The sequence below is a fragment of the Mustela nigripes genome, chromosome 4 (assembly GCF_022355385.1).
Source record: "Mustela nigripes isolate SB6536 chromosome 4, MUSNIG.SB6536, whole genome shotgun sequence".
Taxonomy (NCBI): domain Eukaryota; kingdom Metazoa; phylum Chordata; class Mammalia; order Carnivora; family Mustelidae; genus Mustela; species Mustela nigripes.
The window spans coordinates 4,868,184-4,884,504 of NC_081560.1; the positions used below are offsets into that span (position 1 = coordinate 4,868,184).

At 48.6% G+C, this 16,321-nt stretch overlaps 1 protein-coding gene across 16 annotated transcripts in view; it reads left to right on the forward strand.

The window, feature by feature from the left end:
• Positions 1-3,116, forward strand: part of KMT2C (lysine methyltransferase 2C) — a 193,685-nt gene extending 190,569 nt beyond the window's left edge. For all 16 annotated transcript variants that reach the window (XM_059396046.1, XM_059396051.1, XM_059396050.1 and 13 more), the window contains one exon: positions 1,189-3,116. In XM_059396046.1, coding sequence (XP_059252029.1) covers positions 1,189-1,281 — 93 coding nt within the window. In that variant the 3' untranslated portion in view covers positions 1,282-3,116. The remainder of the gene's footprint in view (positions 1-1,188) is intronic.
• Positions 3,117-16,321: the final 13,205 nt, after the last annotated feature.

Below are 16,321 nucleotides of genomic sequence, written 5' to 3' on the forward strand. Positions count from 1 at the left end.
CGTCGGGGGCAGCACGGGGCTCTGGATGGCCAGTCTGCACACTCAGCTCACGGCACAAGCTTACAGACTTTCTCAACAGAGTTTCAAAGAGTTTGGCTCTTTGGGTACAGTTGTGTCTCTTCTTTAAAATGCTAGGTGTTGAACTTGACGTTTGTTTCTCCGGGCGCATGGATGACTTTCACCTGTTAAGGTTATTTCTGGTCTAGAGCACTTGCTTACGTTCCCCGAATTTGTCTTCCACAGACGCGATTAGCACACATTTCCCGGTGCTCTGTGTGCCGCTGAGCAGTGTGGGTTTCTGTCGGAGCTTCTCCTGGGTGGGGGATCAGGGGCCGGAGAGTCTTTGTTGGAAGCCCCCTCTGCAATGATTTCTTGTATTTTTTGGTCATTTTTTGGAAATCCCTTTTTTAAATCAAAGTATTTGAGAACCCAGCATGGTGCCGGCGACCACCAGGGCCGTTGGGATGCACGGAGACCCCTGAGCCCCGGGTCCTTCCTTCCCGGGCCCGCCTGAGGACCCTTGAGCGGGTGGCTTGGCTTCCCCGAGCCGCCGCTGCATTTACACGAAACGGCGGCGTCTCCCTGCAGAGCCCGCCAGTGCCCAGCAGCGGGGCACACGGCTGGGCAGCCGGGAGGAGCTGCCCGTACACGCCGGGGTCTCCCCTTGCAGCGCAGAGCGGACGTGTTGATGTCGCTTAGGACGTTTGGGCCGGAAGGACCCGGGGGAGTCGGAGGCGCGTCCGGGAGGGCGGGCCCGGGGCTGGGAGGCACAAGGAGCCCCGGTGGCCGCGGCAGCAGCTGCTCTGAGATGCCGAGTGACTCGATGACCCTAAGTAGACTTTCCGAGACCTTCTTCTAAGTGAGGCAGGAGGAAGCAAAGCTGTCCGCTGGTGGGGGTGGGGCGGTCGGTCCCTCCCCGAGGTGTGGCCCCACCGGCAGATGAGGTCGGGGGACCCGCGAGGGGGTGTGGGAACGCGGCTCTCTCCGGCCGGCCCCCTCCCCCCATGTGGCGCGGCCCGAGCACGATGTCCCCTGCCGTGCCTGTCCCCTGGTGAGCGCAGGAGGGCTTCTGTCCGCGCGGGGTCCTCTGCTGGTCCGCTGTGCGGCTGGTTCTGAGATCGGGCAGGTGAGCCCCCCCCCCCCGGCCCCCCAGCCCGGCCTCTCTCACGCTGTGTCTTTGGTGGGCAGCTTTGCTATGACTATAAGTTCGACTTCGAAGACGACCAGCACAAGATTCCGTGTCACTGCGGGGCCGTGAACTGCCGGAAGTGGATGAACTGAGCGCCTCGCGGCCTCGGCGGCGGCTTGTCCCTAGGAAGGAGCGATTGACACACCAGTGGAATTTCGCAGACGGAAAGAGATTTTGTTTCCTGTTTTATGACTTTCTGAAAACTCGCCTCTGGGAGTTCTGATTCCCTCGGCCCTCCGGGGCGGACCAGGACCTCAGAGCAGTCCAGCACTTTTGTTTTCTTCTTCTTTCTTTCCTCCTTCTTTCTGTGGGTGGGTTTTGTTTTGTTTTGTGTTTTTGCGTCTCGCTGAGGAGACACTTTGACTGGGGCGAAGAGCCGCTGGCTGCCCTGCCCCGGGCTGGGGGCTTCCTATGAATGTACAGACTGAGATCACCAGCGAAAGGAGGCGGGGCGCCCGAAGTGCTGGCCACGGCCTTATCTGAAACAGGGGCAGGCCCTCTAACTTAAAGATTTTTAAAAATAAAGTAGACACCACTGAACAAGGAATGTACTGAAATGACTTCCTTAGGGATAGAGCTAAGGGGTAATAACTTGCACTAAAATACATTTAAATACTTGATTCCATGAGTCAGTTTATTGTAGTTTTTGATTTCTGTAAAATAAGAGAAACTTTTTGTATTTATTATTGAATAAGTGAATGAAGCTATTTTTAAATAAAAGTTAGAAGAAAGCCAAGCTGCTGCTGTTACCTGCAGAACTAACAGGCCCTGTTACTTTGTACAAATATGTAAATATTTTGAGAAAAAAATACAGTATAAAAATAGTATTGACCAAATGCTACCAGGCTCTGCAGCAGCTCGGGTGCTTATAAGATGTTCCTAGGGATGTCACAGTATAATTTTGTGTTCTTAAATACGCCGTTATAATTATGTAATAACCAAAATTTCAGCCTAGAGCATTTGGGGTTTTTTGGAAACTACGGTCTATTAGTACTCAATTGTTTTATACACCTTCTGATAGAACGGAGTGTAGGCTATGACTACGACTTTTATAGCTGTTTTGGTAATTTAAACTAACTTTTTCATATTATATTGTTGCATCCCTACTTCTTCAGTCAGGTTTTTTTGTGCTTACAATTTGTGATAACTGTGAATAATGCTTAAAAATACACCCAAATGGAGGCTGAACTTTTCTTCAGCGGACGTAGTTTTGACTAGAACTTTGTTTCGAGCTACAGAGAATCATGTAAACATACTAGATCATGTAGCAGGACTCCAGCCTAACTCTAGCCTTCTGTTCAACATAAAAATTTGAAAAGGAAAAAAAAAAAAAACAAGCGTTGTGGTCACGCTTGCAGCTGCGGGACCCCAACGATAGGATTTCGGGAGATGTAATTTTAAAATGTGTTTGTATGAACTGTTTGTTTACATTTCTTTAATTAAAAAAACACACTGTTTTGTGTTTGCTTGTAGAAACTTAATCAGCATTTTGAACCAGGTTAGCTTTTTATTTTGTACTTAAAATTCTGGTACTGACACTTCACAGACTAAGTATAAATGAAGTTTTTGTGTGCACAATTCAAGTGGGCTGTAAACTGTTGGTATATCAGTGACGCAGTTCTGAACTTGTAATGTATATGGCATGATGTATTTTTATCTTACAGAATAAATCAATTGTATATATTTTTCTCTTGATAAATAGCTGTATGAAATTTGTTTCTTGAATATTTTTCTTCTCTTGTACAATATTCTGACATCTTACCAGTATTTGTCTTACCGGGTTTTTGTTTTCTGTTCTGTATAATAGTACCTAATGTTGGCAAAAATTGAATTTTTTGAAGTATACAGAGTGTTATGGGTTTTGGAATTTGTGGACACAGATTTAGAAGATCACCATTTACAAATAAAATATTTTACATCTATACAAGCGCCTGCGTGTGTGTCGGCCCTGCCCGCTGTCTGGCCGGAGCTCCGGCGCGGGGGCTCAGCCTTCGGCTCCCGGCGTGTGAGGTCATCAGCTCGGGCCTCTCTCTTTTCAGATAAGTTGACGTGTAAGTTCGAGGCTCCTTCCGGCTGGAGAGACTGTTCCCTGCCGCTGAACAAGGAGGGGAACTTGGGTTTCTCCTGAAGGGTGTTTGCCAAGGTGCCCCGTTCCCTTGATTAAAGTCTCTGTTTGTTTGTTAAATTGAGTCTTCTGGGGTTTGGGGGGGGGGGGCAGCCTTTTTCAGACGAATTCAGTGATAGACTCGATTCCTGTCGTACTGGATGTATTTGACACTGAAGGGGATTGCTAAGAATTAAAATAGCTCCGAATCCCCCTCACAGTTTCTAAAACCAGTTTTTAGCTTGTGCTTCATGAACACCCTAAAATAACAGGCTTTTATACTGCGTGGTTTTATAGAAACTCTCAAAGCACTTCTCTGACAAAAAGGTTTTAAAAATATTCTGCAGCGTCTCCCATTCGCGAGTCTGGCGCTTCGGTGGGCCCGAGGGCTCGGGTCTGCGCCAGGTTGCCAGGCGGCCCCCCCGGTGCGGCCTCTTGCCTGACCTCCTCCCGGATCGCTGGTACCAGCCACGGGAGCGCCGTGACCCTGACCGCGCAGAAGGTGAGCTGGCGCTCTGCGGGGGCGGCGGGGCTGCGGAGCGGGAGCCGAGCCCACGCAGCGAGGCCGAGGCTGTCCTTCGAGGGGACTCGTACGTGGTCTGACCACTTTGCAGAAGGACCCCTGCTCTTCCGAGGTGCGGGCCCTTCCTCTCCGTCCCCACCCGGGCCCCTCCTGCCCTCCTCCGGTCACCAGGCAGACACCATTCCTCTGGTCACGTGCTCCCGAAGGCAGCAGGTGTGTCCCGGCCCGTTCAGTTCCTTGTACTGGGCGCACTTGACCGCTGTCTTGGAGCTGACCCCGGGTATGTGGCCCTCCGCTGCCTCCCGGCTTTCCTCCCACCTCCCTGCTGTAATCTTGTCCCTAAAAGTGCGTGGCCCGTTTACTGAGCTTTAAAAAGGGACGTGTTCTCCATCTGAGAAACAGCTCCTGAAAGATCTCTTCCAGGAAACCGCAGCTCCACGGTGGCCCTCGGGCTCACAGCCAAGAGCGCCTGGAGGAGCTCAGGTACCGGCGCCCTAACACCAGCCCGGGCTCAACTTCCCCAACGTCTGCAAGCCAGGCCGGGGGCTGCCAGCGAACACCAGGAAAAGAGAAGCTCAAGGTCACAGATGTCATCTGGACCCATCTGCACGGACACGGGCGCCCTGTGGCATCGAGAGGCCCTGCGCCCCAGCAGTTCCGCAGAGCAGGGCGGCCCGGTGTCCCACGTGCAGCTCCGACATGAGAGGCGCTCCCGTCACCTCGCCGTGTGAGGGGAAGAGAGACCGTGTTTCCTTTGGGCAACGCGCTGCCACCTCCTGACCAGGCCTCCCCAGAGATGCCTTTGCTGGCGTCCAGCGGGGCCACCAGCGCCTGCCCCCAGCTTCCCAGGAGCCACGCTGGGAGGCCTCACAGGGAAGCTGAAGGGCTGTGTGCCGCGTGCCCAAGGAAGCTGGTCACTCCTCTGTTCCAGGGTCCAGCCAGGGCCACCACGTGGCTCTGGTCATCTTGTTTCTGTAGCCTGGGGGCGTGTGACAGTAACTCAGGTTTGCCTTGTTTGCGTGACCCTTTTGACGATGCGTTCCTCATACTGAAACTGTCCTGTCCAGGTTTTGGCACACGAAGCCTGCGTGTGAGAGCTATTTTTAATATGATTCCTGCTAATTCTATTGTCCCTTTAATTTCTGAGCCCATCTTGCTGATGGATGTTTACTCCTGGTGACAGGTCACATTTTCCTGCCTTTCCGTGCATGTCTGGTTAACTTTCTCAGATTCCAGAATTTGTGCTTGTATGTTGTTGAGTGCCGGACTGTGTTGTATTCAAAGGCTGTTAGACTTTATTCCGCCAGTAGCTGAGAATCACTTTCCTCCTTTCAAAGCTTGTTCTTTACACATTTTTTGGATGCGCCTAATTTAGTTATTAAAAGATTTTATTTGGGAGGGCATGGGGGCACATGGGAGGGAGGGGCCGATGGAGAGGGAGAGAGACTCTCAAGCAGACTCCCAGCTGAGCGCAGAGCCTGATGCGGGCCTCAGTCTCACAACCCTGACATTGTGACCTGAGCCGAAGCCAAGAGGTTAAGAGTAAGTCAGCCCCAGTACTGCAGTGTGGCCCTTTGGGGAACATACTGGATGTCCCGGATGTCCCCACTGGGCTGTTGCTAGATCAGCCCCGCGTGATCGTCCCTGGGACTTGCTCTTTCCTTGACCTTGTCCTCAGCAGGGTCTCGTGGAGTCACCGGCACCTGTGCGCAGACGCGTAGGCGGCCAGACTCGGCAGAGGCCGTGGACACGTGCTGTCCTGCATGTTCTGTCCTGCATGTCCTGCTGCTCTGGCCGCCTCCTGGTGCCACTGGCAGCCTCTCTTGGAGGCCGGCCCCCCGCCACGTTCCTCCACCGCGTCTGGAACCGTCTCGGGGGCTTGGAGTCCACCGTGTCACTGGGAGCCCATCCTGCGGTCCCTGCCAGCCAGGCGCGACAGTCGCCTGTGTGTTTTCTGCTTTTCTAGACGCCCGGCCCAGGACAAGCCCAGATCCGCTTGTTCCCTCTTGGACAGAAGGAAAACTTTTCTCCATTCTTTTTGACTTAAAATTTCCCTCCTAATTCTGTTTCTTTTCAAGGCATTATTATGTATGTCATGTTCCTTCATCCCATGTTCCTTTGTAATCATTTCTCAACTAATTTTTAAAATTTCGAACGCCCGCTTGAGCCCTGTCGCACTTCCGAGGGGCCAGGCTCTGCCTGAAACTGGCCTTTCCTGGTGTCTGTGAACGGAGGAGGGAGCGGTGGCGGCCGAGCGCGGGGCGGAGCGCGGGGCGGGCCGTGGGACCGAGCGTGGGACCGAGCCCCGGCCCCCCGCCCGACGCTGTCCCTGGGCCGCGGCAGCCTCCGTGCGGAGGCCCGCGGGCGCCCCAGGAACCGCCGTCGGAGGAGCCTCCGCACGCCGGGGGGCCGCGAGGCTCAGGGGCCGCGGCCGGGGCAGGGCCGGGTTTTCCCACGCGGCACGGAGGCCACCGACGGGGTCTTCCTCCGCCGGCGCGTCCCCCGCGTCCAGTGGCTCCGTGTGGGATTGGCCCGGGACCGCCGCGGCTGCTCCTTGGCCGGGGCCTGACGTTTTCCCGACTTCGTAGGGGCGGCTCCGAAGCTTCCCCAGGAGCCTTGGCTGGGGAGACCCGAATTCCCTCCCTCGCGCGCCGAGCTTCACCCCTCCTCTCTCTCCGTCAGCCCTGCCGGCTCAGCCTCGATTCCCAGCGGCTCCTCCGGGCTCCCGGCCCCGACCCGAAAGTCCCGGCAGCAGCGTCACGCGTCCAGAGGCGCTGCCGCGTCCCCGGGGAGCCCGGAGATCCCGCGCGGCTGCCTGCCGTGCGCATCTGCCGCCGTGCGCCACCGTGCGCCACCGTGCGCCGCCGTGCGCCACCGTGCGCCACCGTGTTCCGGGGAAAGCCCGTCGCCGCCCTGTTCTGGGGCTCGGATCCGCCGCGTGCTCTGCTCCTGGCTCCTCCTGTGGCCGCACGGGCGCCGGTGACCCAGGTCTTACGGCCGCCGGCCTAACCCCGCTGTTTTCGAGATCGGGACTACCTCGCGATGCATCCTTGGGTTTTGGTGTCTCATCGGACATGCGCTGCGACAGCCTTCCCTGTCACTCCCCCGTGGCCATTTTAGTGGGCGGGAAGGGGTGTCTGTGTTTTATCCTGTGTTTCCCTCATGACTACGGCATGGAACACCTTTTCACACGCTGAGCCATTTACAGAGTTTTGGCAAATGGTCTACTCAGGTAGTTTGCCCGTTTTAAAAATTGGCGTTTTTAAATTGAATTTTAAAAGGACATTCATACACTCTGGATATGGTTGTGTTGCTTACCTCCCCCCCCCCCCCCCCAATGTTGTCTTGAGCAGAAGCTTTTTATTTTGATCAAATCCAATTCCTTAATCCTTTATGATTAGTCCTTTCAATGCATTAAGAAATCTTTGCCTACCCTAAAATCACGAAGATCATCTTCAGTTTCTTCTGGAAGCGCTACGGTTTCTGTTTTGGTCCGTGACTCAGCATCACGCAGTCTTCGCGTAGGGTGTAAAGTAGGGTCAGATTTCATTTCTGTCCACAAGCATATGTAATTCTTCCAGCGCCGTTTGTTGTGTTTTTCCATGGCTGCTTTAGAAAAAAGTGCCCATATTCAGTGGTGGTTTTTTGTTTTTTGTTTTTTGTTTTTTTAGATTTTTATCTTAGGGGGCTGGAGGAGAGAATCTCAAGCAGATTCTACACTGAGCACAGGGCCCAACATGGGCCACATCCCACAACCCTGAGATCATGATCTGAGCTGAAACCAAGAATCAGACACTCAAGCGACTGAGCCACCCCCCAGGTGCCCCTTATGTTGATCGATCCTTGTTCTACCGGTCACTCATTATCCATAAGCCAATGTCACTGTGAGTCTTGAATTCTAGTGCAAGGCCTCCAGTCTTACTCTTTACAAATTTATTCTTTCAAATTTATTTTGGCCTCTCTTAGGTACATTTCCATGTAAATTTAAAATGAGGCTGTGAACTTCTACAAAAAGCCTGCTAGGATTGTAGGCATTTTGTAGATCAAACTTTGGGAGAATTAACATCCTAGGGATATTTTCTGGTCCATGAATAGAGTATATAGTTCTCTAGTTGGGTTTTCTTTCAGCAATATTTTGTGCATTCCATTGCATAAGTCTTACACTTTCATGTTTTTTATCTATTGTAAACTGCAGTACCATTATTTTCCATTCTAAATCGGTTCCATAGAAGTACAATTCATTTTTATATTTACCTTTTATTTTGTGCTCTTGATAAACTCCCTTAGTGTGTCTAGTAGTATTTTTGAAAATTCCTTGTGATTTTCTAATTTCAATTATGGTCTGCAAATACACTTTTATTTTTCCAATGAATATACCTTTTATTGAGTTGCTTACTGTGCTGGCTAAGGCCTTCGCCGCTAGTGTTGAATGGAAGTCATAAGTATAGGCATTCTCGCCTTGTTCCAAACCCAGTCTTTTTTTTCTTATAGATGCCCTTTATCAGGCTGAGGACTTTTCCTGCCATTCCTGCTTTACTGAGTTCTTGTTGTAGATGAGTGTTGAATCCGTCAAATATTTTTTTCTGCATGATCATGCCTTTTCTTCCATAGTAACATCATAAACTAAATTGTCTAATGTTGAAGGAACCTTATACACTGGGATAAAACCCTTTTGTTGATAATGTATTACCCTTTTTACACATTGCTGGATGTGCTTTGCTAGTATTTCATTAGGAAGTTTCGCTTCTATATGCATGAAGGATGCTGGTCTGAAGTCTTACGGTGTACTGCTTCTGAATGAATAGTTAAGGCTTTATAATATCAAAAATTGACAAAGTTTTCCAGAAGCGGTTGTGTTTTATTGGTGTAATTTTTTCTCCACTGTCTGATGGAATTCGTTTGCGAATCCGTCTGTGCCTGGAGTTCTCCTTGTGGGAAGGTTTTTGAACCGCAGGTTCAATGCACTTGGGAGCTCTTGGGCTCTTCGGGTGTCCGCTTCTCGGCAGAAGCGCCTTGTTTCCGGGGATCCGCTCTGTGTGAGGCGTCGGGCTCGCGGGCTGAACGCGGCCGTCGTCGCCGCGGAGCCGCCAGACGGGGCGGGTGGGCCGGACGCGCGGCCCCGGCAGCCCGGCGCTCTGCGCGGCCGCGCCGGTGTCCCCCGCAGCCCAGACTCGCGTCGTCCGTCTCGGCGTGTGTCCTGCGGCTCGGACGCGCGGTGTCGCGCACTTGGTGTCGCGCGGCAGTTCCGAGGACCGACAGCTCTCTGCTTCCTCCTCGGTCCGCCGCCTCACGCGGTTTCCGGCCCTGAGTGATCCGCGCCGAAGATCGCCCCGGGCCCCGCCGCGGCTCGTGTCGCCGCCGCCCGGCTCGGAAGCGCCCGCTGGGCCGGAGGCGGCCGCGGACCCGCTCGCCGGCCGACGGGTGTCCGGACGCGGCCCGGCGCCGCGCTGAGGCCTCCGGCGGCTCCGAACCCGCGCGCAGTTGCGTGTGGACGAGGCTGCGGCTGCGGGGCCGGGGCCGGGCCCGGGCCGGGAATCCTGCGGGGCCGCGGCGGGCCGTGTGCTCGGGGAGACGCCGCCGCGCCGGCCCGTGCCCCCGCCCGCGCCAGCTGACCTCCCTCTGCAGCGCAGAACTCATGTCTGTTTTTGTTTCTCGTCAGAGGTCTATCAGCTTTATCGATACTTTTAATTTTTTAAATAAATATATAATGTATTTTCATCCCCAGGGCACAGGTCTGTGAGTTGCCAGGTTTACACACTTCACAGCACGCACCGTAGCACATGCCCTCCCCCGTGTCCATATCGCCACCCCCTCCCCCTCCGCCCAGCAATCCTCAGGCTGTTTTTTGAGATTGAGTCTTTTATGGTTTGTGTCCCTCCCAATCCCACCTTCTTTCATTTTTTTCTTTTCCTACCCCCCCAGACCCCCACATTGTATCTCCACTTCCTCGTATCAGGGAGATCATATGATAGTTGTCTTTCTCTGATTGGTTTATTTCGCTAAGCATGATACGCTCTAGTTCCATCCACGTCGTCACAAATGGGAAGATTTCTTTTGACGGCTGCGTAGTATTCCGTTGTGTATATATACCACATCTTCCTTATCCATTCAGCTGTTGATGGACATCTAGGTTCTTTTCATAGTTTGGCTATTGTGGACATTTCTGCTATAAACATTTGGGTGCATGTGCCCCTTCAGAGCACCATCTTTGTATCTTTAGGATATATACCCAGTAGTGCAATTGCTGGGTCATAGGGTAGCTCTATTTTCAGTTTTTTGAGAAAACTCCACACTGTTTTCCAGAGTGGTTGCACCAGCTTGCATTCCCACCAACAGTGTAGGAGGGTTCCCCTCTCTCCACATCCTTGCCAGCATCTGTCACTTCTTGACTTGTTAATTTTAGCCATTCTGACTGGTGTAAGGTGGTATCTCATTGTGGTTTTGATTTGTATTTCCCTGATGCCCAGTGATGTGGAGCACTTTTTCATATGTCTGTTGGCCATCTGGATGTCTTCCTTGCAGAAGTGTGTGTTCATGTCTTCTGCCCATTTCATGATTGGATTATTTGTTATTTGGGTGTTAAGTTTGCTAAGCTCTTTATAGATTTTGGATACTAGCCCCTTATCTGATATGTCGTTTGCAAATATCTTCCCCCATTCTCTCAGTTGTCTTTTGGTTTTGTTAACTGTTCCCTTGGCTGTGCAAAAGTTTTTGATCTTGATGAAATCCCAATTGTTCATTTTTGCCCCTGTTTCTGTTGTCTGTGGTGATGTTCCTAGGAAGAAGTTGCTGCGGCTGAGGTCAAAGAGGTTGCTGCCTGTGTTCTCCTCAAGGATTTTGATGGATTCCTGTCTCACATTGAGGTCCTTCATCCATTTAGAGTCTATTTTTGTGTGTGGTATAAGGAAATAGTCCAAATTCATTTTTATGCATGTGGCTGTCCAATTTTCCCAGCACATTTGTTGAAGAGGCTGTCTCTTTTCCATTGGACATTCCTCCCTGCTTTGTCGAAGATTAGTTGACCATAGAGTTGAGGGTCTATTTCTGGGCTCTCTATTCTGTTCCATTGATTGATGTGTCTGTTTTTGTGCCAGTACCATGCTGTCTTGATGATGATAGCTTTGTAATAGAGCTTGAAGTCTGGAATTGTGATGCCACCAACGTTGGCTTTCTTTTTCAATATTCCTTTGGCTATTCGAGGTCTTTTCTGGTTCCATATAAATTCTAGGATTGTTTGTTCTATTTCTTTGAAAAAAATGGATGGGATTTTGATAGGAATTGCATTAAATGTGTAGATTGCTTGAGGTAGCATAGACATTTTCACAATATTTGTTCTTCCAGTCCATAAGCATGGAACATTTTTCCATTTCGTTGTGTCTTCCTCAATTTCTTTCATGAGTACTTTATAGTTTTCTGAGTATAGATTCTGTGCCTCTTTGGTTAGGTTTATTCCTAGGTATCTTATGGTTTGGGGTGCAATTGTAAATGGGACTGACTCCTTAATTTCTCTTTCCTCTGTCTTGTTGTTAGTGTAAAGAAATGCAACTTATTTCTGTGCACTGACTTTATATCCTGACACTTTACTGAATTCCTGTACAAGTTCTAGCAGTTTTGGAATGGAGTCTTTTGGGTTTTCCACATTTAGTATCATATCATCTGCAAAGAGTGATAGTTTGACTTTTTTCTTTGCCAATTTGGATGCCTTTAATTTCTTTTTGTTGTCTGATTGCTGAGGGTAGGACTTCTAGTACTATGTTGAACAGCAGTGGTGATAACAGACATCCTTGCCGTGTTCCTGACCTTAGCAGAAAAGCTTTCAGTTTTTCTCCATTGAGAATGATATTTGCAGTGGGTTTTTCATAGATGGCTTTGATAATATTGAGGTATGTGCCCTCCTCCTACGCTTTGAAGAGTTTTAATCAAGAAGGGATGCTGCACTTTGTCAAATGCTTTTTCAGCATCTATTGAGAGTATCATATGGTTCTTATTCTTTCTTTTATTAATGTATTATATCACATGGATTGATTTGTGGATGTTGAACCAAACTTGCAGCTCTGGAATAAATCCCTCTTGGTCTTGGTGAATAATCCTTTTAATGTACTGTTGGATCCTACTGGCCAGTATTTTGGTGAGAATTTTCGCATCTGTGTTCATCAAGGATATTGGTCTGTAATTCTCTTTTTTGATGGGATTCTTGTCTGGTTTGGGGATCAAGGTGATGCCGGCCTCATAAAATGAGTTTGGAAGTTTTCCTTCCATTTCTATTTTTTAGAACATTTTCAGGAGAATAAGAATTAATTCTTCTTTAAATGTTTGGTAGAATTCCCCTGGGAAGCTGTCTGGCCTTGTACTTTTATTTGTTTGGAGATTTTTGATGACTGCTTCAGTCTCCTTACTGGTTATGGGTCTGTTCAGGTTTTCTATTTCTTCCTGGTTCAGTTGTGGTAGTTTATATGGCTCTAGAAATGTATCCATTTCTTCCAGATTGTTGAATTTGTTGGCGTAGAGTTGCTCATAGTATGTTCTTATAATTGTTTGTATTTCTTTGGTGTTGGTTGTGATCTCTCCTCTTTTCATTCATGATTTTATTTATTTGGGTCCTTTCTCTTTTCTTTTTGATAAGTCTGATCAGGGGTTTATCAATCTTATTCTTTCAAAGAAACAGCTCCTAGTTTCTTTGATTTGTTCTATTGTTTTTTAGTTTCTATTTCATTGATTTCTGCTCTGATCTTTATGATTTCTCTTCTCCTGCTGGGTTTAGGCTTTCTTTGTTGTTCTTTCTCCAGCTCCTTTAGGTGTAGGGTTAGGTTGTGTATTTGAGACCTTTCTTGTTTCTTGAGAAAGGCTTGTATCGATATATATTTTCCTCTAAGGACTGCCTTTGTTGTGTCCCACAGATTTTGAACCGTTGTGTTTTCATTATCATTTTTTTCCATGAATATTTTCAATTCTTCTTTAATTTCGTTGTTGACCCATTCATTTTTTAGAAGGATGCTGTTTAGTCTCCATGTATTTGGGTTCTTTCCAAATTTCCTCTTGTGATTGAGTTCTAGCTTCAGAGCATTGTGGTCTGAAAATATGCAGGGAATGATCCCAATCTTTTGATACCAGTTGAGATCTGATTTATGACCCAGGATGTGATCTATTCTGGAGAAGGTTCCATGTGCACTAGACAAGAATGTATATTCTGTTGCTTTGGGATGGAATGTTCTGAATATATCTGTGATGTCCATCTGTTCCAGTGTGTCATTTAAGGCCTTTATTTCCTTGTTGATCTTTTGCTTAGATATCTGTCCATTTTAGTGAGGGGAGTGTTAAAGTCCCCTACTATTATATTATTGTCGATGTATTTCTTTGATTTTGTTATTAATTGGTTTATATAGTTGGCTGCTTCCATGTTAGGGGCATAGATATTTAAAATTGTTAGGTTTTCTTGTTGGACAGACCCTTTGTGTATGATGTAGTGTTCTTCCTCATCTCTTATTATAGTCTTTGGCTTAAAATCTAATTGATCTGATATAAGGATTGCCACCCCAGCTTTCTTCTGATGTCCATTAGCATGGCACATTGTTTTCCACCCCCTCACTTTAAATCTGGAGGTCTCTTTGGGTCTAAAATGAGTTTCTTTTAGGCAACATACTGATGGTTTTTTTTTTTTTAATCCATTCTGATACCCTGTGTCTTTTGATTGGGGCATTTAGCCCATTAACATTCAGGGTAACTATTGAGAGATAAGAATTTAATGCCATTGTATTGCCTGTAAGGTGACTGTTACTGTATATTGTCTCTGTTTCTTTCTGATCTACTACTTTTAGGATCTCTCTTTGCTTAGAGGACCCCTTTCAATATTTCCTGTAGAGCTGGTTTGGTGTTTGCAAATTCTTTCAGTTTTTGTTTGTCCTGGAAGCTTTTTATCTCTCCTTCTATTTTCAGTGATAGCCTACCTGGATATAGTATTCTTGGCTGCATGTTTTTCTCATTTAGTGCTCTGAATATATCATGCCAGTTCTTTCTGGCCTGCCAGGTCTCTGTGGATAGGTCCACTGCCAATCTAATGTTTTTAGCCTTGTATGTTATAGACTTCTTTTCCCGGGCTGCTTTCAGGATTTTTTCTTTGTTGCTAAGACTTGTAAATTTTACTATCAGGTGATGGGATGTTGATCTATTTTTATTGATTTTGGGGGCGTTCTTAGCATCTGCTGGATTTTGATGTTTGTTCCCTTTGCCATATTAGGGAAATTCTCTTTAATAATTCTCTCCAATATACCTTCTGCTCCCCTTTCTCTTTCTTCTTCTGGAATCCCAATTATTCTAATGTTGTGTTGTCTTGTGGTGTCACTTATCTCTCGAATTCTCTCCTCGTGGTCCAGTATTTGTTTGTCTCTCTTTTGCTCAGCTTCTTTATTCTCTGTCATTTGGTCTTCTATGTCACTAATTTTTTCTTCTGCCTCATTTATCCTAGCAGTAAGAGTTTCCATTTTTGATTGCACCTCATTAATAGCTTTTTTTAACTTCAACTTGGTTAGATTTTAATTCTTTTATTTCTCCAGAAAGGGCTTTTATCTCTCCGGAGAGGGTTTCTCTAATATCTTCTATGCCTTTTTTGAGCTCGGGTAGAACCTTGAGAATCGTCATTCTGAACTCTAGTTACCAGTGTCTGTATTGATTAGGTCCCCAGTCTTTGGTACTGCTTCTTGTTTTTGTTTTTTTTTTTTTTATGGTGAGTTTTTCCACCTTGTCATTTTGTCAAGATTTGCTTTCTCCTCCTCTGGAATTCCACTGTTCTCCTTGGTGAGTGGAGTTGGTCTTGGCTGGATTTCTGTTGATCTTCTGGGGGAGGGGCCTGGTGTAGTGATTCTCAAGTGTCTTTGCTCCAGGTGGAATTGCGCTGCCCTTACCAGGGGCTGGGCTGAGTAATCCGCTCGGGTTCCCTTTCGGGAGCTTTTGTTCCCTGAGCGCTTTCCGTAGAGTTCCAGAGGACAGGAATGAAGATAGCGGCCTCCTGGTCTCTGGCCTGGAGGAGCCAAGAGTCCGGGGCCCCACTCCTCAGTGCGCCCTCAGAGAATAGCGCTCAATCTCTCCCGTCTCCCTGGCCTCTGGTCGCACTTGGAGAAAAGCGCCCGGTCGCTTCCATCTCCGTGGCCTCCAGCCGCTCCGAGCTCCCGAGCCTGCGACCGGTTCAAGGTAACCCCCAGCTCAGAGCTCACTGGGCTCTGTCTCTAGTCGGCTTCCCCAGGTTGAATACCTGCGAACTCTGTGACACTCAAACACCCCCGGACCTTCTGTGACCCTGCAGGATCTGAGACCACACCGACCCGGCGTGGGCTTCACTCAGGTTTAGCCTCTGGAGCAACGTCCCTCAGCGGAGCAGACTTTTAAAAGTCCCGGTTTTGTGCTCCATTGCTCCGCCGCTTGCCGGGAGCCGGCCCCTCCCCCCGCGGTCTATCTTCCCGTCGCTTTGGATTCACTTCTCCGCAGGCTCTACCTTTCGGAAAGTGGTTGATTTTGTTCCTAGAATTGTTGCTCTTCTTCTCTTCAATTTCCCATTGGATTTGTAGATGTTCGCAATGGTTAGATAAGCTATCCAGCTGATCTCCTGCTACCTGATGTCTCAGCTGCGACTTCTCCGCCATCTTGACTCTTCCCCCGATACTTTTGTTTTTTAACCTGCAGTGCAGCAGACACGCAGCGCTGTCACAGGTATGCAACCCGGTGGACCGTACAGGTCTGGACCTTGGACTCCGCTTGCTGCGCCTGCATCCCTGTCACCTGGAAACACTGTCACAGTCGCACTGGCTAGACTCCCTTGTGCTGTGCTTTTCATCCTCGTGACTCACTTGTTCTATAACTGAAACCCTGTTCCTCCCACACCCTCCATCCGCTTCGTCCACCCCCTCCAACCCCCTCCTCTCTAGCAACCACTAGATCTGTTTGGTTATGGGTCTGTTTCTGCTTCGTTCATTTTGTCTTCTGCTGCACATTAAAGTGAAATCATTTGTTATCTCAGATTTATGTCACTTAGTGTAATACCCTCTAGGACAGTCCATGCTGTCACAAATGGAAAGATCTCATTTGTTTTATGGCCGAGCACTGTTCTGTTGTGTACGCGCATGCATCGTCATCCCTTCGTCTGTCAATGGACGCCTGGGCTGCTTCCATGTCTTGGGTATTGTACATAATAATACTGCAGTAAACATAGATTGTATCTTTTTGAATTAATATTTTTTGTTTTCTTTTGGTAAATACCCAGAAGTGGAATTACTAGATCACATGGCATTTCTAGTTTTATTTATTTATTTATTTATTTATTTTTAAAAGATTTTATTTATTTATTTGTCAGAGAGAGAGCGAGTGAGAGCGAGCACAGGCAGACAGAGTGGAAGGCAGAGTCAGAGGGAGAAGCAGGCTCCCTGCGGAGCAAGGAGCCCGATGTGGGACTCGATCCCAGGACGCTGGGATCATGACCTGAGCCGAAGGCAGCTGCTTAACCAACTGAGCCACCCAG